Raw genomic sequence first — 25,770 nt, forward strand, 5'->3', positions numbered from 1 at the left:
AGGGGTCTTCATTCAGGCCCTGTTCAACAACACTGTCCAGTCAAAATCTATGCTGTACTTTAGTGCCCGTGTAAAACAAATAAACGTGCAAATCATTTTTTCAACATACAGTATGATGCAAGTTTCCTAGTAAGACTACATTTATACAACTGGATTAATGGTGGCATGGCTCAGTTGTAGTGTAATTGCCTAAGGCCGGGTCCATGGTCAAAAAGACAGCGCTGACCCGCACTGGGGCGGAACACTTACCCCCATCATCCCTACTGAGGGCGGCTTTAGACGGCGCTTCCGCACGCTTCCGCAGGCGTGTGGAATTGCAGCCAACAGTTTATTTAATTTTTCGCGCTGAGGGAAGCGGAGGGCCGGTCACGTGACCGGGAAAAGCCAATGTCAGTCCGTGACATCGGTGCCGTGACGTGAAGCCATAGCCCCGCCTCCCGCCCCGCCTCCCACCCGCCTCCCACTGCCTCACATGCGCGCTCGCTGACGCTCATGCCAGGACACAAAAAAGCTCCTGCTTGAGCAGGAGAGCATGAGCGTCAGCGTGGCTCAGCGCTGTATTTTGTACCATGTCCGAGGCCTAAGAATTTATTTATTTATCAAATGTTTTACCGTAAGTAATACATTGTGAATTGCCTCTCGTTTTCAAGTATCTCCTGGGCACAGAGTTATGATAAAAAATATATGGTTACATTAAATGAACAGAGGTTATACAGTCAATTCACAGATTTTTCATGTACTGTACAGTTAGAGATATGATTATTGGCGTATGTAACATTTACAGACAAGATTACAATTGTGTTTGAAGAGGTAGGATAAGCCTGCAATATGTTAGAAGAGACCTGCCTCAAGAAGTGGGTGAGCCCATTTCAAATCCCATTACTTCTTGTGAGCTTGGGCAAGTCTCTATCTCCCTGTACCCCAGGCACCAGAATTAGATGGTAAGCTCTTTGGGACAGGAACTCATTAATCTATAATTTGTATCAGATCAGAACTAAATATGTCTCATGCTGTTTTTTTGCACCAGTATATAAACACATTTTATAGCTAGAGACTTTGACAAATAACCCACATTAATAGACGCATATCCCAAAATGTGCAAGTGAAAAGAACAATCAGCACTACAGTGAACAATTATTAACAGTGCATAAATAAACACAGTATGTGAAAAACTATGATAAATATCATATAATAAAAGAGGTGCTAACCAGGGACTGTGTTTTCCCTAATTAATGCAGCCAATTAGGTCCTGGACCCCACAATAGCCGAGAGGATTTGAACGGTGAAGATGACCTAGACACAGAAAAAGAGGGAAGTGGGGAAGGGAGAGGGAGAGAGAACATAGAGTAGTATGTCTGTTATGTATCCCTATTAAAGGGTAAGCGATGCACTCACAATGGTTGAAGAAAATTAGGTCTTTATCCAGATATGCTGGATCAGGAACAATGCTGGTCTTTGACGTGGGCTGGAACTGAGGATTACTTTTCAGATTGGCGTCTCGTTACTGGATCTCAACTGGATTCCATAGGTTCTTCTCTGTATTGGGTACCCACCATGCAGGGGAGTTAACCATAGAAAACACATATAGCATAATACTATTTATTTAAAAATATATAAAATCTTAAAGTAAAAGGTATTTCACTCACACTTTACAATAAAATTGAAAGCAGTAGGAGATTTTTAAGCAGGCTGAGTCTCTCACACTCAGACAACTGCCTCTGCTGGTACTCAGTCCGTTTAGTTAATACGTATCCCGCCCAGAGTCTCACAGGGAGCAAGTCTCCCCTGCATGGTGGGTACCCAATACAGAGAAGAACCTGTGCAATCCAGTTGAGATCCAGTAGCGAGCTGCCAATCTGAAAAGGATCCTCAAGTCCAGCCCACGTCAAAGACCAGCATTGTTCCTGATCCAGCATTTCTAGATAAAGGCCTAATTTTCTTCAACCATTGTGAGTGCATCTCTTACCCTTTAACATGAATCCATAGCAGACATACTACTCTATGTTCTCTCTCCCTTCCTCCCTTCCCTTTCTGTTCTTTTTGCCCCTAGGTCATCTTCACCGTGCATATCCCAAAATACTCATTTACTGTAGCTCCATTCATTAACAAAACCCCTAGTTTGGAAGTATAGATTGGATCACTGTTTTGTACAGTATACTTTTTTGTCAACAGCTTTAATGCAAAGGAATCTTGGCAAATTAAACTAAAGTCTTTGTTTTTATATTTAAATTCGAACAAAAACAGTATTTTATCTTGTTAATTGTCATAACCCCAATGAAGACATTGTTTTCCCTTCCTCTCTAGCTCCCTCTTTCTTATTTGGGAGAAAGAGCCAATAAACAGTGAGGATTTGATGTCTGTTTGCAGATGAATTATTTTCCATAGATTACAATGTACGGATGTAGCCAGACTTACTGTACCTTCCCTGGAGCCGCTGCATTTTGTGGGGGAGAGATGCCATTGTTCCCAGCGGCCTCCTCCCTTCCCCCACAGTGTTAATCCTGATTGCTGATCGAATGCGGCGGCGTGTTCGCCAGCACTGTTCCCCGGCACAAGTGAACGCTAGTTTAGCTACATCCGTATATACAAATATATCAAGATGGATTTTGCTGGGTTTTTATCTAATTGTCTGGATTTCCAGAATTATACATAAACCTATCTTTCATAACTCGCTCAGTCTGCACAACTATGCATTTTCACATGCCTTAAAAACATAACTTTATAAAAACCTTGTATAGTAATGCATGATATTCTCTACCTTTTATCGTTTGTTTTTTTTACACAGGGCCCATCTACATAAATGGAATTAAACATAATGCTATATTCTTATATTTAGGCAATAACAATGATAATTTTTTAGACAACTCTCACTGTGTCATAAACAGCTGGCAAACGGGAATGAAACCTGGCTCTTAAACACATGTGCCGACAGCACAGAGCCACTCCTCCATTGCATACTGAATTACAAAAACAGATTCCCATTGATTTTTTTGTTCAATACATCAGTTCTAGGTTAGAAGATTGCTTGTACTGTTCATTGATTAAATACATTTTTGGTGTTATTAAACAGAAAGGACATATTTATTAAGCAGTGCTAATCCACAAGACACCTTAAGGTCCATTGAACTTAAATGGGTCAGAAGGCATCTTCCAGGACCAGAAGGTGTCTTAGCACTGCTGACTAAATATGGCCTTTAATATTATGTGTGTGTGGGGCACCTCTGGATGCATGCTTTATATAAAACCCTTTTATTCTATCGGATGCCCTGCTCATTCACATTATTTATAAATATAGAAATACTGCAGCTTAAGATAAAACTGACACACTAAGATTTAAAGTACTTTGGTTTCAATCAGACGTGATAACCATTTCTAATGTAAAGCACACGTTTCTTTGTCCATTTTGTCTGGCAATACAGTTATATCAATTAAAATACTATTGTGTTTCATAATTACACATGATACTTTTACAGATTTAGACCTGGGGGTCTCGTGCAACTGAACTGTGCTATTTTTAGCTCTGGAGCACCTCCCCCTCCTATTCCCCAGATAATTACCATTATAGTTGCCAATATACTTCCTGGAAATTCAAAGATAGCACCCAGTGTCATCCAATAGGAAGCTGCAATGTCATTCCCCGGGGCTGAGAGCTGAGTTATAGGACATTTCTGATTAGGACTGGAGAGAAGAAAAAATACCTACTAAGAATTTGTTTTTTTTTAATGCTCAATTAAAGCAATTTATGTCTAGAAGCTCTCAGTAAAAACAGTTTTTAATTGAACCTTTTCTTCACCAATTTGTATTTTTCCTTTCACATATCCATCTTGTTTAATAATAGTATTGGTACGTGTTTATATTTTCCATTATTATATTCTTTACCATAACTATGCAATTCATAGATCAGCCTTTTCTTTAGAGTGAAATCCATACCAGTCAATTCATTGGTTTTATACAACGTCACCGTAATATGTGCTATTGTTGAGTCGGCAGCTTATCTTAAACTAAAATGTTGGTCTGCAAAATGGAATATAAAATAGATGAAAAGGTATAAAGACATTAATAACGAAATGCAAATAAAAGAATGGCAGTACGCATAACTGTAAATAAAGGAAATACAGATGTAAGCTTTGGCATTTGATTATTAATGGGATATTTCAATTGGATTCAGTGATGACATCATACGAAAGATAGCACATATACCAAAGGATGGATTGCACATTTACACATATTAAAGAAACTGGTAACACCTCATTCTGAGATCCGTAGTCTTTTTTTTTTTTTAGCAATATACAGTGAGACAAAAGTTAATTGCCATGTATTCTTGACCAGGGAGGCTGCCAGGTGGTTCCCCCCTCCCACTGCCTCGTACCCACATATATCACACTAATAAAGACAGGAAACGAGAACTGGAGGTAAAATGGGCACAGCTATTTATTTATACAAAAAACAAAGAGGGGTAAATGCCAATCCCCGCCAGGGTGCTCCTTTGCCAGGAGGAGGAGGGGAGGGTCAGTCGGCCCTCGAGCCGCTGACCTTGTGTCCCCTACGCGAGCGGGTTCTCGACGTCATGAATATATGACCTCGCCCACTTGTGCTCCCCCCGGGCTCAAACTGCCCAGCTCCCAGTCTGGCAACAACAAGCACCTAGTACAAGGAGTACAACGGCACTGCTCACATTTCGCTGCCGGTTGCTACATGATTGCCCTATACTACCTAAGGGGATGGGTGGGTGGGAATCGTCTGGCGGGCAGCAAAGAGGCCGTGCTGCCCGCCAGCCTGGCCTTAAGTAGGCTCTGTGTGCCCCCTCTGTACTGTACTGCAGACCTCACACCTTAATACTCTATTATTTTGTGATCAACGTTTGTTGAACATGTTGCATTTGGTATTTTTCAAAATATTTTTCAACTGTGCCACCCCGAGCACAGCAGAATAAACTTTATGTGATTCTATATTTGTTTCTACATATGCCTTGCACACATTTGATCTGGGTCTAATATTCTTCTACATATTAAGACATTAGGAATGTTATGGTGAGTAAAAAAAGTGACAAAAATCCTCCACTGTACAGGAAACAAAAATATTACTTGTGAGCACATTCACATGACTCAGACAGGTCTACAAACCTGCTTTGCCCCATTATTTCTTAGCATACAAGACTACCACTGCAGCCAGGGATTCTGGGTAATGACATGCAAATGAGCCTTCACAGTGACACTTTTTGCTTCTTAACCATTTTAACATGGGTACATATAACCAAACACACACAGCCCTTGTAAGCTTAGAACCACTATAGCATATATATATATATATATATATATATATATATATATATATATATATATATATATATATATATATATATTTGTGTCAAGAGGAGTGCTACTAGGATTGTGAACTTTTTGTCTTTTGTTGGATACATATTAATAACACATTTTTCTTCGAAAAATATAATTTGCTCTTTGCGTCTCTAGAATGAGTAGCACTGGGTATAGGGTAAGGCTCAGGGCCGCCAGCAGATTTTTTGGGACCCAGGACAAATTTGAAGATTGGGGCCCTCACACATGTTGCAAAATAATTATACCTTGGTTTACTTCGCCCCATCATGTCTCTTCTCCCCATGCCTCTCTCTCTCTCTCTCTCCTTTTCCCATTAGTGTCTCTCTCACACACTTTATAACATTCTATTTTTTCTGCTTGTCTCCATCTTGCCCCTTTTCTCCCCCCCCCCTCTTTATTTCACTCTTCTCCTTTCCCCAGTGTGGTTTTCTTCTTTCATTCCCATATGTATTTCTCAATTTTTGTTTCCCACTAGTATCTCTCACCTACCCCCTCTCGTGTCTTTCTCTCTTCTCTTCCCTTCAGTCTTTCTCTCTCCTCTCCCCTCCAGTCTTTCTCTCTCCTCTCCCCTCCAGTCTTTCTCTCTCCTCTCCCCTCCAGTCTTTCTCTCTCCTCTCCCTGAAGCATGGTTTTCTCTCTCCTCGACCCCAAGCATGGCTTTCTCTCTCCTCTCCCCAAGCATGTCTTTCTCGCTTCTCTCACCCAAGCATTTCTTTCTCTCTCCTCCATTGTCTTTCTCTCTCCTCTCCCTAAGCATGTCTTTCTCCTGCCCCTCCAGTGTGTCTTTCTCTCTCTTCCCCAACATGCTTAGTCTCTCTTCATTTCCAATTCATGCCTTTCTCTTTCTCTAATCCTCCATGTTTTTCTCTCCCCCACCCCCGTTTTTTTGCCCCGCTCACGTCATCCTTGCTTTAACAACCATGATCATCTTCTCCCCTGCATCTTTCTCTCTTTTCCTTCACATCTTACTCACTCTTTCCCCCTCACTTCACCCAATCCCCTCCCCATGTCTCTCTCTCTCCTTTTGCTCCTCATATCGCTCATTTTTTTACCTTAACTATTTCTTTTTTCTCCTTCATTTTCTCTTTTTATCTCTTCCTCTCTATTTCTATTCTAACCCTTTCATGTCTATCTTTCTCCTACTGATCTGGTCCTTCCCTCTCGCCTCTCAGCCTGTCTCTGCTACATGCTCCAGCCCTGCACTGTTCTCCTTCGCTCACCCTGAGGCTCTGCCCATGGCAAGCATTTAAATGGATAAGCAGCAAAAGGTGACACACTGTGTGTTCATTTCCAAGTCATTACCCAGAATCCCTGGCTGCACTCTACTCATCCTGCCACTAGGACCTGTCTCCGCTGGCCATTTCGCCAGTAAAGTAAGTGACTAAGGTTAACCATTACCCTAAAACCCCCTACCCTAAGCCGTCACCTTAAAACTACCTACCCTAACCACTTACCCTAAAACCCCCTACCATAAGCCCTCACCTTAAAACCATCTTATCCTAAAAAACCCTACCCTAACCCCTTACCCTAAAACTCCCTACCCTAAGACCTTACCCTAAAATCCCTAGCCTTACCACTAAAACCCTTAAAGTTAACCTCCTACCCTAACCACTAAAACCCTAAAACTAACTCTACCCTAACCACTAAAACGTACCTTCTCCTAGAAGCGACTGGCAGCGGAGGATCCAGCAATGGATCGGCTGCGACGGAGGGTCCTTCTGAGGCCAAACTCCAGCAATCATTCACGGCTGTGTCAAAATGTCCCATTCTGTCACCCACTCCCTGCCTCAAGTCCACGCTGCTAATATCCATCCCTGTGAAGAGATCTAGTCTTCTTTTAATGCAATTAATGCCCTATTCTGTTGTTTTATATGGCAAATATATATTATGGGAGATTTCAATGCAAACATTGGTGCCCGGTAGAAAGACAAAGCATCAGCAGGTAAGTATAGGAATGAATGTGGAGACTTGGGTAGAATGTGAAAACTTCTATATCATGGATTCATTCTTCAAGAAGAATCCACATAGAAAATGGATATAAAATGGAAACAATGGAATCAAGAATGAATTGTCTATTTCTTTGCAAGTAACAGGTGAATGAAGATCGCACCATCCTTAACCATTTTGACACATGAAATAATCACTAATTGGTTCACGGCAAATTACATGTTATTGCCAAGACAGAAAGACGTAAACTCATTTAAAAGAAAGAAAATAATCAAACCATCATGTACCTCAAAAATAACAGCAGCAAATTCCAACTAGGGCTTAAAAAAACATTTCTGCTTAAAAAAAAAAACATTTTTGCTTGCTCGAGATTCACAGGGATGCTTTGAGAAACTATTATGAAAGACTTTTGAAGATAAAAGATGAAAGCACAGAGAAAACTGGAGGAATTGCTAACAAAAAGCAGGATAAGAAAATAGCAGATGAGACAAAGCTCCAATAAATTCTACATTTCTAAGATGCAAGATTGAAAACTGAATACACAGAGCTGTGCAAGATAATCCACAAGTGTATATCTGAGAATTAAAAAAAAAGGTAACTACGATATTGGGAAGAAGACCATAAAATATAAATAAAGTTTAAACAAGACGAAGCAGCGACTTGTGGTTGTAAAGCCAATGGATAAACAGTATAAGACTGTGCACTTGTCATAAAGGGGGTTGAGGACTTCTATATGAAATTGTACCAGAACACAGATAGCACAAGGCATAATCATACAGATGAAGAGCGAGAAAAAAAACCACTACTGATGAACCATGCATTCTTCCAGAAAAAGTATGTCGTTGTTTGCAAACTCACAAACACGGGTTCGTATATAATGAGTAGTTTATTGACAGATTGAGTAGAGTATTGACAGATTCATAGTATGATCATACTCACAAAATTCAATGAGACTCTCTTAGGGTGACCAGATTTTCAAAGTGAAAAACCGGGACACATTAAAAAATTATTTATAAAACAAATTACATCACATGACGCACACCGTTGCCATGACAACGAGACACTGACGTCAGGTGGTGACATGTTGCCATGACATTGTGGCAACACGTGATGCCTCAGCGCCATAATGCGTCCCGTTGTCATGTGAACTTGATGCCGCGTGACGGCACGGAGCGTCTCATTGTTATGTCAATGTGCATTACGTGACGTCGCGCAGCCATGTTGACGGAATTTGGAGGGGAGGATACAGCCAAAGGCAAGATAAATATATAATAAATAGATCTAAAACAAATGTTATCTCCACACAGAGCCATTGACCCACAGTCACTGACCTACATACAGAGCCATTGACCCACACACCCACACACAGAACCACTGACCCACACACCCACACACACAGAGCCACTGACCCACACACCGAACCACTGACCCACACACAGCCACTGATCCACACACCCACACACACAGAGCCACTGATCCACCCACCCACGTTGTCACAGAGCCACTGACCAACACACGCACACTGACACACACACTGACACACGCACACTGACACACACACTGACACACACACACTGAGACACACACACACAGAGCCACTGACCCACACACACACACACACAGAGCCACTGACCCACACACACACAGAGCCACTGACCCACACACACACAGAGCCACTGACACACACACACACACACACACACACACACACACACACACACACACACACACACACACACACACACACACACACACACACACACAGAGCTACTGACCCACACAGAGCCACTGAACCCCACACAGAGCCACTGACCCACACACCCAGAGCCAGTTGCCCCCACACACACACTGACACACACACACAGAGCAACTGACCCATACACACCCACAGAGCCACTGACACACACAGAGCCACTGACCCACACACCCACACACACAGAGCCAGTGACCAACATGCACAGAGCCAGTGACCCACACGCACAGAGCCAGTGACCCACATGCACACACACAGAGAGCCAGTGACACACACACACACACACACAAACACACACAGAGCCAGTGACACACACACACAGAGCCAGTGACACACACACACAGAGCCAGTGACACACACACACACACACAGAGCCAGTGACACACACACAGAACCAGTGACACACACACACACAGAGCCACAGAGCCACAGACAGACAGACCGACAGTCTCTCTTTTTCACCTTTCACTCTGGAGCATTGGGGGGGGGAGGGAAGCCACCTTGACTGGCAGCAGTCACATCACTTCCGGCTCTCACTGCTGAGGCTCCGCTGACACTAACCCGCCCCCACCATCTGCAGTCAGACCGGCCTCCACTCTCCTGCTCTCCTCTCTGGCTGCATTCTGTGCTCTCTGCTGCCCCCCCTCTCTGATGGCCAAAACCAGAACAGCGACAACAACCCAGGACATTTTAAAGAATGCAGGGCAGCCGGGACAGCCATTAAAAAACCGGGGCAGCCATTAAACAACCGGGACTGTCCTGGCTAAACCGGGACAGCTGGTCAACCTAGACTCTCTGCCAGGGGAGGGCCCAAGCAGGTTTTATATACATTTTAGATTCCTTTGATTAAAATAGGTTACTAGGCAGAATATAATTACATCACACAATGCACTCCCTGTACACGAGGGGATAATCCTCTTCTAAACCAATCAAGTTACAGATCATCTTATCTATCCCAGACTGGCTCCAAAGATCAATACATCTAACCTATACTGGTTCTTTTAGCTGACCACCACACTTGAGTGTTTGTGCAACAAGGCACAGTCCATATAAAGTTGTCTTCCAGGTAGGGGGAGCGCTCAGATGGTATGCAGGGAAAAGAATGGAAAAAATAATAGTGCAGACCGTATAAATTAAATAGGTCTCACTCACAAAAAGTCAAATTGTAACAGACGTGTCAGAGATCCATCTCTCTCTGACAGCCCTTTTATAATGGAAGCCCTCTGATGAAGAAGTGGCAACAGCTACGAAACGCGTAGAATCTAATCAGCTGTTGGAGGACACTGTTTGTGGAGAATTGGTGCGAGGAGGTGCTGGCAAGCAAGCGGCAGAGATCGTAGCGGTAGACAGCGTCTTCCGACCTGACTGCAGTCGTCACAAGATGTGACGTCAGCGGATGTGACGCATGCGGAAGGATCTCTCAGTGACTGAATACCGGCGTCTCCCCACGAGTCACCAACGGTCCTCTCCAACGTACCAATATCTTTGTACAAATGTGAGTGCATTACTTATATGTTTTTTGTGCCACATAATACCCCTATGTACTATACCATTGTGTGCTCTCTTTCTTATCCACTATCCGCGGGAGGTACACTCAGCACTTTATGGACAGATCTAGCCCACCAGATGTACAGCTCTAATACCACCATCATCAGAGGGCTTCCATTATAAAAGGGCTGTCAGAGAGAGATGGATCTCTGACACGTCAGTTACAATTTGACTTATTGTGAGTGAGACTTATTTAGAGACTATTGTTTGCACGTAAATTTTATACGGTCTGCACTATTATTTTTTCCATTTTTTTCCCTGCATATCTTCTGAGCGCTCCCCCTACCTGGAAGACAACGCAAGATTTCTGGACCTGGACAGTCCTTTAAGGGTGTAGAGTTGCTGTTTCTCTATTTATTTGTATTTCACTATTCACTTTTATGTTTCACGTCTTTTGGTGAAGGATTTTATTCACTATATATATATACTTTTGAGGTTCACATTTATTATATATATTTATATCACTTTATTTATTTCACTATTAGAAGCGCCCGGTATCATTTTTCTTTGTTGTACAGTCCATATAACCCTCCTCTGGAGCCAAGTTCATTCTTGCAACAACACGCATACTGACATACTGACATGTATAACACATACAAAGAGAAAATGGATTCTGAACACTGCTAACAATTTCCTCTCCATAGACCCCCCCTCCCACACCCAGTTATTTTCAGTAATATCAACAGTATATTCATTTCAGCAATATTATTTCATCAAGTAGCAAAGGCAAGTAGCAAAGGCATACTTCCTCCCAAACCTGGCCCTACTACCTCCTTCGACATTACTGTTGGAACTACGATCATTCACCCAGTAGCCCAAGCACGCTGCCTAGGTGTCACACTCGACTCCTCTCTCACATTTGCCCCTCACATTGAAAACATTTCTAAAACCTGTCGCTTTTTCCTCCACAATATAAAAAAGATATGCCCTTTCCTCTGTTGCTCGACTGCTAAAACTCTGACTCAGGCCCTCATTCTCTCCAGTCTTGATTACTGTAACCTCCTGCTGTCCGGCCTTCCTGCCTCTCACCTGTCTCCCCTACAATCTATCCTAAACGCTGCTGCCAGAATCACTCTACTCTTTCCTAGATCTGTCTCAGCATCTCCCCTCATGAAATCCCTCTCCTAGCTTCCGATCAAATCCCGCATCTCACACTCCATTCTTCTCCTCACTTTTAAAGCTTTACACTCTTCTGCCCCTCCTTACATCTCAGCCCTAATTTCTCGTTATGCACCATCCAGACTCTTGCGTTCTTCTCAAGGATGTCTTCTTTCTACCCCCTTTGTATCTAAAGCCCTCTCCCGCCTTAAACATTTTTCACTGACTGCCCCACACCTCTGGAATGCCCTTCTCCTCAGTACCCGACTAGCACCCTCTCTAACCACCTTTAAAACCCACCTTAAGACACACTTACTTAAAGAAGCATATGAATAGCACTGTGGATATTCTGAACACATGATACATAAAGCTTGGCCCCCTGCAGACGCACTTACCAGAACTCCCTCCTACTGTCCCTACCTACCAATTAGACTGTAAGCTCCTCGGAGCAGGGACTCTTCTTCCTTAATGTTACTTTTATGTCTGAAGCACTTATTCCCATGATCTGTTATTTATATTATCTGTTATTTATTTGATTACCACATGTATTACTACTGTGAAGTGCTATGTACATTAATGGCGCTATATAAATAAAGACATACAATACAATACAAATCCATGAAGAATGGAACACTGGATGGAATAACTTCTGATATTTTGAAGGAAGTGGGCAAAGTAGTGAAAATACTTTCAGAGCTCTTTACATGTTGCTTGAAGAATAAGAGAATACCAGAACAGTGCATCAATTCCATTGTTACAATATCCTAATCCAGTGTTTCTCAACCAGTGTGCCAGGAAACTGTGGTGTGCCGCAGCCCTCTCCAATGTGTACAGCGGCCTCCGGGGGGAAACAGCTGGCTGTTTAGCGGGAATTTCCTGCTCTGCCTGGAGATTTAGAAGCTGTGATCCGCCTCTTCTCTCTCAGCCTGGCACAGAGAAACCTCTTTATCTTCAGGCAGCACAGGATTCACCTGCTTTGCAGCTGATATACTTGAGATAGGTGGGAGGAAAGAGGGAAGGAGTGTGGGCTTTGTGTGGAGAACGGGGTGGCGGGAGGTTAGTATTTTTTTTTAAATACAACCCATTCTCCGGGAATATACAAGACTGCAACAGGTCTTCCCTGAAACACCCTTATCATACAGACAGCCTCATAATCTCAAGAAAATGATGGCGAGGAGTAAAGTATTGAACAGTACAACTAAATGCGGGACAAGACCATGCCAGGACGCAAGATGCAAAATCTGCGCAATGCTCCAAACAGCGGGAACACTACATATACCACACAGGAATCTGGAGTAAAAAATCAGAGGAAGGCTCACCTGTTCCTCCAGCAATGCAAAGCACCTCATCATGTGCATGAAATGCCCAGGGGGCTGCTACTACATAGGTGAGACTGGACAGGGCTAAACAAGAGAATTAATCTGCATCGCCAGAGCATCACATGCGGAACAAGAGACAGTCCTATCGTCAAACATTTCTCTGACTGGCCATAAGATGAACGATATGAAGGTGGCCATACTCAAATGTAATCTTACAACACCGTAAGATAGACGATGGATGAATACAAATTTATGCAACTGTCCGGGACACTTAGTGGTGGCCTAAACCGAGACCACTGCTTCATGAGTCACTACCCTAACACAAGAGAACTCTCTTCCCATGAGTGCTAAAGGCCATGTCTATACATACTGCGCTATATGAATGCACACACAGCTGTCTCTTACACATACATATGTACAATGTAATTCTATCCCTATACGTGTATACCAATAGGGACCACATAGTATCTACACACATTAATAGTAATGCAACACCATCTTATATTTCTACACCTACCCACACCATTGGTATACATTCCCACACACACCTTTTATAAAGCGCTGTATAAACTGTGGGTGCTTTATAAATTTAGATTTAAACACATACACACACATACACTCTTACATCACTAACATCCAGGGACCATTTAACACCTTAAGTCATAAATTGCATACTGCACAGGGGGGAGGGATCGGCTTCAGTCACAGATACATTCCAGGATGCACTGTTTTTAAGTAAAAACCTCTCTTGCTTTATCCATTGTAACATTGCCGGAAGAAGAGATCAGTGTATCTCGAAAGCTCGCTCAAATAAAAGCATTTAGTTAGCCACAGAACGGTATCAGCTATTTGCTTTTTATTATTAAGCTCGGCAAACACGGTACAGATACCACATTTTATATATATATATATATATATATATATATATATATATATATATATATATGTCGTTTTACCATGTTATGACCATATTGGGCACCTACATTTGGTTTCCCCCTGTGGTGGAGCCTTCATGCCCCAAGAAATGGAAACAAAAGAAACAGCGCACAATGCCAAATAGTGAAGCAAGTAATGCTATATATTAGTAATTACAGGGTAATAAATCTGCGTACATCAAAACAGTGGAATAGGTGCATTTAGTGTGTTTCACACAAGTTACCACTCAGCAACTGTTGTCAGAAGAGTCTGCAGCTTGCTTCTCTCAGCGGGGGCGCTACGTTGGTTCAGGAGCAGGATTAATGTCCAAAACCCCTCATCCCGCAGTACATCGCTCCCAAGGGGATTTCCCTTTACAGCAACCACGCTCCGTTGCAGGTATTGGTGCTTGGTGGGACCGCTCGCGCTTCCAAGCCGTCTGGTGCAGCTCGTGTGGCTCAGCGAGCAGATCCACTGTACGGGGGTGAGACCTCAGCTCTGCAAGGGTACACTCGGCGTGCCACGTTGTCGCTCCGTCACGGGATACTGCGTGATGACGTCACAGTCTCCGCAGCAGCGAGGGAACCGGCAGGGAGGCAGTCAAAGTCTGTCAAAGTCTGTCAAAGTCTCTCATATGCCCAAAATTACCACCGGGAGTAATACTAACAGGGTGAAGCCAAAGGAGGCAATGGCAATATTAAGGCACTAGATAAAAATCATCCAACATGTTTCGTAGAATAAACTACTTCTTCAGGGAATAATTTAGCCATTACCCAGAGGTCTTAAGTACCTAACAAAGATGTCTCATTGGTCAAACAATTAAAAATGGACCAATCATCTAGACTAGGTAATGGTTAAAGTGATAGGGAAGATGAAATCATTACTTTTAAAACAACAACTTTATTAACTACATACATAATAAAAAGATTTTATAAACATATAAACTAAACCTAGCATAAATAATTAAAAGAATGCTGGAATAAAAGAAACACAATATTAGTACTAAAATAGATAGTATCATATAAAAGATGCAACTAAAAGTAACAATATAAATACGTATAGACAATAGAACAGAGCAGGGAAAACAGAGATACATAGAAGTAGTTTATTCTACGAAACATGTTGGATGATTTTTATCTAGTGCCTTAATATTGCCATTGCCTCCTTTGGCTTCACCCTGTTAGTATTACTCCCGATGGTAATTTTGGGCATATGAGAGACTTTGAGAGACTTTGAGAGACTTTGACTGCCTCCCTGCCGGTTCCCTCGCTGCTGCGGAGACTGTGACGTCATCACGCAGTATCCCGTGACGGAGCGACAACGTGGCACGCCGAGTGTACCCTTGCAGAGCTGAGGTCTCACCCCCGTACAGTGGATCTGCTCGCTGAGCCACACGAGCTGCACCAGACGGCTTGGAAGCGCGAGCGGTCCCACCAAGCACCAATACCTGCAACGGAGCGTGGTTGCTGTAAAGGGAAATCCCCTTGGGAGCGATGTACTGTGGGTTGAGGGGTTTTGGACATTAATCCTGCTCCTGAACCAACGTAGCGCCCCCACTGAGAGAAGCAAGCTGCAGACTCTTCTGACAACAGTTGCTGAGTGGTAACTTGTGTGAAACACACTAAATGCACCTATTCCACTGTTTTGATGTACGTAGATTTATTACCCTGTAATTACCAATATATAGCATTACTTGCTTCACTATTTGGCGTTGTGCGCTGTTTCTTTTGTTTCCATTTCTTAGAGTGTGGGGGGTGCTGAGCCACCCCCTGTGTTTATAGCAGCAGACGCCTCTACAAATACACGGTTATGTGATATAATTTCTTCATATATACACCCTCACTGTGGTTATTGTGATTTATTTCTTGGTCACTTATTTATGTGGTTTAGTCACTGCACTATATTTATATTCTAAATTTTGGGTTAGATAGTAGCGCACAGTATTTTCTCTGTTTTTTACCTTCATGCCCCAGTCTGACACAGTTGTCCTTTCTCTTATGAATTAAGAGTATTTTTGGGTGGTGCCACAGAGCACAGAGCGTGTTTTAGGGAAAGCACTCACATTCTCTAGGTACATTAATGGCGCTATATAAATAAAGACTTACAATACAATACAATTAAGCTGGTACAGTATGATAGGGCAACCATGCCACTACCGGAAAGCAAACAAGTACTGTAGTCCATCTACTGGGAAACAAAAATGCAGGAACCTTTACCCAAGAAATGCCTTTTAACATTAGTTGGTGCAGGTAATTAGAGAGATAAAGAATGCTACTAAAGTCATTACAGTCATAAATATACTAAGCAATGTTAAATACAGTTGAAAGTACCCAGCAATTTGTACAGGGTTTGTTTCTGACCCCTACACCGGCTTCTCCTCCTGTCCTTTAAGGCTATACACCCCTCATGTAGCTCAACTATGATCTCTCATTACACCCCTACTCACGTTATTCTCAACCCAAGAATGTCTCTATACACTTGTTGACTTTACAGCCCTCTCATGTCTTAATTCCTTTCCCCTAATCTCTCCCTATTTACAGTATGGATCTCTTTCCACTCAATATTCATCAAGCACCTTCACTTGCTGTTTTCAAAGCCCAGATGAAAACTCACCTCTTCAAATAAGCATCTCATTAAATTATCTATGCCTATAGTGCTGACCTCCCTGATGGCACTTTTAATAATGTACTTTTACTCCTATTGTGTCTGTAAATTTCCCAATATACCACTTAGATTGTAAAGTCTGTGGTGCGGGGCCTTCCTTTGTCTTATGTTGTCATGCACTTGCTGCTCTTATATGCACTGTACTTTATTTTCCCTGTATTGTAATTTTCTAAAGCTCTGCGTACACTGTTGGTGCTACTGTATATAAATATATAACAATATACATACATACAAACACATATATATTAGCAACAATATGCTTCCTAATTATCTCAGGTTGGTAATCAAGGGGAGGTGAGATGTCTGCAGTGCTCCTGGGATTAATTTCTGTGTTCATTTTGTTTTTTTTGCAAGTTGTGTTAACTATTTATTTCTTAACATGATAACTGTAAACATGTCGTGCAGGTCATGAGTTTTTGAGACCACATAAGCCCTGTCCTGTTAATGAAGTGATGTTTAGAATGTGCTCGTCCTTCATTCTTTTAAGTTGTTAAAGCCTCATCAGAGGGCGAACACTGATTTATTTCCTGTTCTGCAGTATGTAAAAACTGGTTACAAATATCATGCTTTTTTGGTCTCTTACAGGAGGTTGAGCTGTGTCGCCTTAACAGTCAGGAGAAGCTGGGACTGACAGTCTGCTACAGAACAGATGATGAGGAAGACACAGGGATCTATGTTAGCGAGGTAAAGCTCTTACAATGTACAATAATGGTTAAAAAAAAACAACAATGAAGAAAGAAAATAGTTTTCAACTCACGTCATGTTTAATTTACATATTTCATTATGCTACCCCAAATAATGTATTTAGTGGTTCTGTTCTTAAGCAAAGTCTAGCAGTGCTTGTATTCTATGCACTGTCTTTGATATTACAGCTCGTGCATGCTGGAAACCTGAACGGCACAAGGCGTGCTTTGTCATTACATTGCAGTTTATACAATGCTGGCATTTTGTTATATGACACAACACCTTGAGCAGTGAATACGAAGAGAATAAGGCAGGGTTTATTCGAATCGCTAAAATTTATTTTTGGAAGCAATATTGTATTTCTGATTCTATTTAACTTTTTTATGAAATGTTTATTTTATTGTATTCAGTTTAATACATTGTTTAACCCTTTTGCTGCCAGCTAGCCCCGCGTCACTTGTCCTTCTGGCAGCAAAAGGGCCAAGTTACTGCTGCGGCAGCTTTTATTCTAACAAATCACCGGTTTATCACCGGCTTGTTCCTGGAATGCGACGCTGTTCACCCGGAGCATGCCGCGTTCCTTTTGCGTTCCCTGCCACGGGTCATGCCTGGCTGACGCGCGGTTGATGCGTTTATTAATAATGGTTCAGGATTTAATAGGCTGCAATGCTTCGCGTGTCTGCCAGATGGCAGAAATTCATGAATTGTAATGCAGTATATACTGTATATATACAGTATATACTGTATAACAACAACCCCTATAACCCCTAACATACACATACAGTATGCACATCAATGATACTATATGCCGGCGGGGGCGAGATGTGTTTGCAGCAGAGAGAGATCCGCTGCTCTCTCTGCGCAAACATCGGCACATTAAAAATTATTTAAAATACATTTTTATTCATAGTGTAGATGTGCAGGGAGTCTCCGGAGCTGAACCGCATTGGTTTCAGGTCCGGGGACCCCCTGCTTCCCGAGATACAGGCCCCTTTAGGGGGTGCCGGTATCCCTCTGCTTTGTTTACATTCCGCGGTCACGTGATCAGGACCTTTAAATGCAGAGGGATACCGGCAGCTCATAAAGGGGTCTGTATCTCGGGAAGCAGAGGGTCCCCGGACCTGAAACCAATGCGGTTCAGCTCCGGAGACCCCCTGCACATCTACACTATGAATAAAAATGCATTTTAAATAATTTTTAATGTGCCGATGTTTGCGCAGAGAGAGCAGCGGATCTCTCTCTGCTGCAAACACATCTCGCCAGGGGACGGCTTCTCGGCTTCAAAGACAACAGCTCGCAAACGCCCCCATGAGTTTTTACACGGCATTGCAGTATTGCAGACAGCGGGAATAAAATGCTTAAATCACAGTCGCGAAAATAGCGCCATACACCCTGGGAGAAAACGACACAAAACCGCAGATAACCGGGATAATCTGAAATTCGCGGAGCTAGCCGAGTTAGAATAAAGTGTGTCGCCTCTGTAGCTTGCTGTTACAGCTCATACATGTGCAAGATGTTATTGTATTGTGTATCTAACAATGTGCGATTATTTAGTGAATTGGATCTTTTTAATTCCATTACATTATTAACTGTTTATTCACACATTGCGTCCATTTGGAAACATTCATAAAATTAAACTAGTCCATTATTAAGAGGTTATGATAAAACCTTTTTTAAATTGTTCGATTTATTATGCTCCTAATATTATTTTCAGTACTTAGTGCCAGCAGCTGCATTAGTATTACTGCTTGAATTTCTGTTCACCTGCATTATTACTGGGGAGGCAACAATATGTTATTTTTCAAAGTACTGTTCCATTGAAATGTATTTTGTCAACCCACTTCATGGGCAAGGTACTGTATTGTTCTAAAATGATAAGTCCTTTGTAATTACTTAGTCTTCTAAATTTCACTAAACAACTGTGATGTATTATTTCAGTGATGTAAATTACATATATACAGCTCAACCCTGTTATAGAGCGATCTGCTATAATGCGATCTGAGTGTGGCTCCCGATTTAAATACATCTCTGTTTTTTTTTGTTGCGAAATGGCCACTGCAGCTCTCTCCTCTCTCCGTGCTTCATCAGGGTGGTCCACGTGCGCTGCACACATCTCCAAGGTTTTTTTTTTTAAATATAACATTCAATGCTGTATTGCTAACACACACACACACACACACACACACACACACACACACACACACACACACACACACACACACACACACACACACACACACACACACACACACACACACACACACACACACACACAATTTTAGCATACCATGCAGGAATCGAACCCATGACCTCATACACTAATAGGGATTCTCTACCACTGCACCATAGGATTGTTGTCATATACTCTATTATCAAACTTAACTACTAGTACACATTACTGAAAAGCAGTTCTGTGCAATACAAGTTAAGTTTGATAATAGTGTCCAATGACATCACACCAATCCTATGGTGTAGTGGTAGAGAATCTCTATTAGTGTACGAAGGGTCATGGGTTCGATTCCTGGGATGAAGCAGGAAGAGGAGAAAGCTGCAGATGCCCGGTAAGTCCTCGCGCGGCAGCCTTTTCGCAATCCGGTTAACGTGATCCCGGTTATAACGTGGTCTCATTATGTGAACCCTGAGCACCGTGTTATAACGGGGTTCAGCTATATATATATACAGCTAAACCCCGTTATAACGCTGTCCTCGGGGTCCACCCCGAGACCACCGCGTTAGTAACGGGGTCGCGCTAATTTTTTTTTTTTAAATGGCCGCCGCGCGCCTGATCGGGAGGGAGTTAATTAAATAAATAAATTAAAAAAAAGTTTAAAAAAAATGGCGGCGATTCATCCCTCCTCCCTCTCCCTCTCAGCCCCCTCCCTCCCTCTCAACTCCCCCCCCACCCCCGAGGTATGCCCCCGCAGGGCAGTGCCCCTCTCTGGGTGCAGGAGGGTGGGTTACATGTCAGCCGCACGTTGTACTCACGGTCACAAGTACAACGCTGCAGAGGCTGCAAAATGGAGACGGAGCCCAGGACGAAAGCTGGGACCGGAGCCAGATGCTGCTAGAAGCAAAGCATTCTGGGAGTGGACGGGGCTGCCTCTGTCCAGCCTCATCTGCCCCTCACAGGGAGGGGGGATCCCCCATAGAGACCTGCCCCCCTCACTCCCAGCCAGGGCACAGGGGTGACCCCAAAACAGAGACCTGCCCCCCTCCCTCTCCCTCCCAGCCCCCCTCCCTCTCAGCCCCCCTCCCTCTTCCTCCCAGCCTCCGGGTTTTGCGGTGCGTGGCAACGTGTGTCTGTGTCCTCCCAGCCAGATCTGCTGCTGCTGCTGCTGCTGCAAGAGGGAGGGGGGGGTTGGGCTGCTGACATGTGAGTTCTGCTGACATGTGAGGGGGGGGTGGGCTGCTGACATGTGAGGGGGGGTGGGCTGCTGACATGTGAGGGGGGGGGGTGGGCTGCTGACATGTGAGGGGGGGGGGGCTGCTGACATGTGAGTGTATTGTGAGGGCTGTGTGCAGTGAGTGTGTGCAGTGTGTGTGTGCAGTGTGTGTCAGTGTCAGCAGTGTGTGTGCAGTGTGTGCAGTGTGAGCAATGAGCAGTGTGTGTCAGTGTGAGCAGTGTGTGTCAGTGTGAGCAGTGTGAGCAATGAGCAGTGTGTGCAGTGTGTGGCAGTGTGAGCAGTGTGTGTGCAGTGTGCAGTGTGAGCAATGAGCAGTGTGTGCAGTGTGAGCAATGAGCAGTGTGTGTGCAGTGTGCAGTGTGAGCAATGTGCAGTGTGTGTCAGTGTGAGCAGTGTGTGCAGTGTGTGTAGTGTGAGCAATGAGCAGTGTGTCAGTGTGTGCAGTGTGAGCAATGAGCAGTGTGTGTGCAGTGTGAGCAATGAGCAGTGTGTCAGTGTGTGCAGTGTGAGCAATGAGCAGTGTGTCAGTGTGTGCAGTGTGAGCAATGAGCAGTGTGTCAGTGTGTGCAGTGTGAGCAATGAGCAGTGTGTGTGCAGTGTGAGCAATGAGCAGTGTGTCAGTGTGTGCAGTGTGAGCAATGAGCAGTGTGTCAGTGTGTGCAGTGTGAGCAATGAGCAGTGTGTGTGCAGTGTGTGTCAGTGTGAGCAGTGTGTGTGCAGTGTGAGCAATGAGCAGTGTGTGTGCAGTGTGCAGTGTGTGTGCAGTGTGTCAGTGTGTGCAGTGTGAGCAATGAGCAGTGTGTGTGCAGTGTGCAGTGTGTGAGCAGTGTGTGTGCAGTGTGTCAGTGTGTGCAATGAGCAGTGTGTGTGCAGTGTGCAGTGTGTGTGTGCAGTGTGAGCAATGAGCAGTGTGTGCAGTGTGAGCAATGAGCAGTGTGTGTGCAGTGTGCAGTGTGAGCAATGTGCAGTGTGTGTCAGTGTGAGCAGTGTGTGCAGTGTGTGTAGTGTGAGCAATGAGCAGTGTGTCAGTGTGTGCAGTGTGAGCAATGAGCAGTGTGTGTGCAGTGTGAGCAATGAGCAGTGTGTCAGTGTGTGCAGTGTGAGCAATGAGCAGTGTGTCAGTGTGTGCAGTGTGAGCAATGAGCAGTGTGTGTGCAGTGTGAGCAATGAGCAGTGTGTCAGTGTGTGCAGTGTGAGCAATGAGCAGTGTGTCAGTGTGTGCAGTGTGAGCAATGAGCAGTGTGTGTGCAGTGTGTGTCAGTGTGAGCAGTGTGTGTGCAGTGTGAGCAATGAGCAGTGTGTGTGCTGTGTGCAGTATGTGTGCAGTGTGTCAGTGTGTGCAGTGTGAGCAATGAGCAGTGTGTGTGCAGTGTGTGTGCAGTGTGTCAGTGTGTGCAATGAGCAGTGTGTGTGCAGTGTGGAGTGTGTGTGCAGTGTGCAGTGTGTGCAGTGTGAGCAATGAGCAGTGTGTGTCAGTGTGAGCAGTGTGTGTCAGTGTGAGCAGTGTGAGCAATGAGCAGTGTGTGCAGTGTGTGGCAGTGTGAGCAGTGTGTGTGCAGTGTGCAGTGTGAGCAATGAGCAGTGTGTGCAGTGTGAGCAATGAGCAGTGTGTGTGCAGTGTGCAGTGTGAGCAATGTGCAGTGTGTGTCAGTGTGAGCAGTGTGTGCAGTGTGTGTAGTGTGAGCAATGAGCAGTGTGTCAGTGTGTGCAGTGTGAGCAATGAGCAGTGTTTGTGCAGTGTGAGCAATGAGCAGTGTGTCAGTGTGTGCAGTGTGAGCAATGAGCAGTGTGTCAGTGTGTGCAGTGTGAGCAATGAGCAGTGTGTCAGTGTGTGCAGTGTGAGCAATGAGCAGTGTGTGTGCAGTGTGAGCAATGAGCAGTGTGTCAGTGTGTGCAGTGTGAGCAATGAGCAGTGTGTCAGTGTGTGCAGTGTGAGCAATGAGCAGTGTGTCAGTGTGTGCAGTGTGAGCAATGAGCAGTGTGTGTCAGTGTGAGCAGTGTGAGCAATGAGCAGTGTGTGTGCAGTGTGCAGTGTGTGTGCAGTGTGTCAGTGTGTGCAGTGTGAGCAATGAGCAGTGTGTGTGCAGTGTGCAGTGTGTGTGCAGTGTGTCAGTGTGTGCAATGAGCAGTGTGTGTGCAGTGTGCAGTGTGTGTGCAGTGTGAGCAATGAGCAGTGTGTGTGCAGTGAGTGTGTGCAGTGTGTGCAGTGTGCAAAAAAAAAAATTTTTTAAAAATGTAAAAAAAAAAATTTTTTTTTAAAACGTGAGCCACGGGAAAACCGCGTTATAACCGAATCGCGGTATAGCGAGGCGCGTTATAACGGGGTTTAGCTGTATATATATATATATATATATATATATATTCAAATAGAACATCCCCCTGAGGAAGGTCCCATTTTGGAGGACGGAAACGATGGGTTTCTTGATGTACCACTATTTTCACCAATACACTTTGTGAAGTTTTCTACAATTGAGTGCTGTCTCTTGCTTTACCAGACTTTGGAACGGTAACGTATGTCTATATATATAACGGGGCTCAGCTATATATATATATGTGTAGCCCTGGTTCCTATCAAACACAGACCACTACCATGTGCTATATAACCTGTAGGCTCACAGGGCCTAAGCCTCTGCCACGGAGAGCCTGGGGTGCTCACAATACCTTTGCCTTGGTGCAGCGCCTCCACCTGCGATAGCTTCCGCCCTAGGGGAAGTGGGTCTTCGCAGGAACTTATGTACATGAACACACACACACGCACAGCAATACTGTAACCAATATGTTTTACTTATGCAACCAGTAATGTAATCACAGGTGACCCTCTCTAGAGGAGACACTACTATTAGCGTCCTTGGAATGCTCACTCTCCCTACACCGGGTGATCCCACCCCGTGTCCATCTCCCCTTTGGAGTACATTCCCCACCCCCCCCCCTTCAAGTTAGTCAGTGGGTGTATAAGTGTGTGACTGCGCAGCCACCGTGTCCCGGAGTGACAATGGTACCGTTGGTGCACTTGATGTTTTACCTGCCGGGTACTCCTGTGCCCGGTTCTGCAACTATCTTCACAAAGGATCGGCGAGGGCGTAGATGACGTCGCCCGTAGATGTCTGGGGCGATCCCACCCAGACACGCTGCGACTTGGTGGCGGGGCCTGGTCCCAGGCCTCCCGTGGATTTAGAACTGTCCTGGTATGACTCGTAGCACAGTAAGGGGATCCGGAACCTGACTATGGCCAGTCCCTAGCTCAGCTGCACGCTATTGGGCTCAGGGTCTAACTGGGCCTGGGGCAGGCGGCCTAGGTAGGGGCGGCAGCCTCCCTACACCGGAGCTCCTTCTCCTTCCTCCGACAGCTAGCTCTGAACACTCGTGCGCCCCTCCACTTCCTTTTCCTCCCTCCTCCCGTACCTGATTGGTTCAGGCGCGTCACGGGGGAAACGTGGGGGCTGCTGGGACCCTTAGTCCCCTAACTCCCCTCCTCCCCTAGCTCTCCTCCTTCGCGGGCTTTTGTCCCTGCCCTGCGCATGCGCAACCTCCGGCCGGACCAATCTGCACTGGCGCCAACCTAACATGGCGGCTCCCTCTTGCGCGGAACCTCCGTTATCGGAGCGTTCCCTAGGTGCACCTCCCCTTCATCCAATTGGGGGAAAACGGGGTCCCGGCTACATATACTGCTGCGGCACAGTTTATTCGAGCATTTGCCCGTTCTGTGCCGCAGCAGTAGCCTGGCGCGCGCCCGAGAGTGACGGGCGCGCGCCGAAGCAGCGGAAGAGCGCCCTCCGATCGGGGCGCTCTCCCTACCGCTGCCGGGTCCGCCGGGTCCCCCGGAACCCCCTGCCGCTGTCCCGCGATCGCGGGACACCAGGGCTCCCTCGGGGAGCCCCTGGACGCGCGTGCAGGGGGCGCACGCTCCCGAAGACGCGTGACCGCGCGTCTATGACGCGCGGCACGCCGAGGGGCGGCCACTAGCAAGCCGGGAAATCTCCCGGCTTGCGGATCTGGCCGCAGTGTAATAAACTGTGTCGCCAGTGTATGTAGCTGAACCCTGTTATACACTGTTTTTCACCATTATCACCTAGCATACAGTGCTTACACTGCAGCAAGGGATTCTGGGAAATGACATGCAAAAGTGCCACCTTTTGTCTTAAATCCATTACATGGAACCCTTAAGCCAATACTCACTGTTTTAAACACAGCCTGGGATGAGATGCAAAGCCAGTTAACCCACTCACATAAATACTGTTTCAACCTTGTGGGTCTCATCAGTGTGAGGTTGGTGCTACTGGCTTTGCAATTTAAGACTTGGGTAGGTCTTCACCACACATTATTTAGGCTATGGTGGATGAAAAGGTGACAAAAAACCCTCCACCGTATAGCATATAGCAAGTAGCATATAAAAATATTACTTGTGAGCACATTCACATGTCTTAGACAGGTCTGCAACCCTGCTTTTCGCCATTATCACCTAGCATACAGTGCTTCCACTGCAGCAAGGGATTCTAGGAAATGACATGCAAATGAGCATACAGCGCCATCTTTTGTCTTAAATCCATTATTATATTATTATTAATAATGGATTTAAAACAAAAGGTGGCACTGGGTGCTCATTTGCATGTCTTTTCCCAGAATCCCTTGCTGCAGTGCAAGCATTGAATGCTAGGTGATAATAGCGAAAAGCAGGGTTGCAGACCTGTCTAAGACATGTGAATGTGCTCACAAGTAATATTTTTATATGCTACAGTATATGCTATACGGTGGAGGGTTTTTAGTCACCTTTTCATCCACCGCAACCTAAATAATATATTTATTTATTTATTTATTTGTAGATACACACACGCGTGAGAAGAAGTTTGTGAACCCGAATAATAATTACGGAAATTTGATAATTTTTCCATGATAACCTTCTTAATCAATAAGTGTCTTTTCTTAAATATCCAATAGGGTTTAGATTAACCAACTCCATATCTTTTGAAACAAAATGATGTATCAATTAGACAAACCATGAGTAATTAAGAGTCAGGGTATGTGCAAAAGTAAGTGAAACCCTGGTTGTATCAACTAAATTAAAAGGATAATTAGAATCAGTTGTTTAAATAAATAGGTAGTTC

General features: G+C 44.5%; 1 protein-coding gene across 2 annotated transcripts in view; it reads left to right on the forward strand.

The window, feature by feature from the left end:
• Positions 1-25,770, forward strand: part of PDZRN4 (PDZ domain containing ring finger 4) — a 549,862-nt gene that overhangs the window by 495,901 nt on the left and 28,191 nt on the right. For both annotated transcript variants that reach the window (XM_075600078.1, XM_075600079.1), the window contains one exon: positions 17,166-17,264. In XM_075600078.1, the coding sequence (XP_075456193.1) occupies positions 17,166-17,264 (99 nt within the window). The remainder of the gene's footprint in view (positions 1-17,165; positions 17,265-25,770) is intronic.

The sequence above is a fragment of the Ascaphus truei genome, chromosome 5, assembly GCF_040206685.1.
Source record: "Ascaphus truei isolate aAscTru1 chromosome 5, aAscTru1.hap1, whole genome shotgun sequence".
Taxonomy (NCBI): Eukaryota; Metazoa; Chordata; class Amphibia; order Anura; family Ascaphidae; genus Ascaphus; species Ascaphus truei.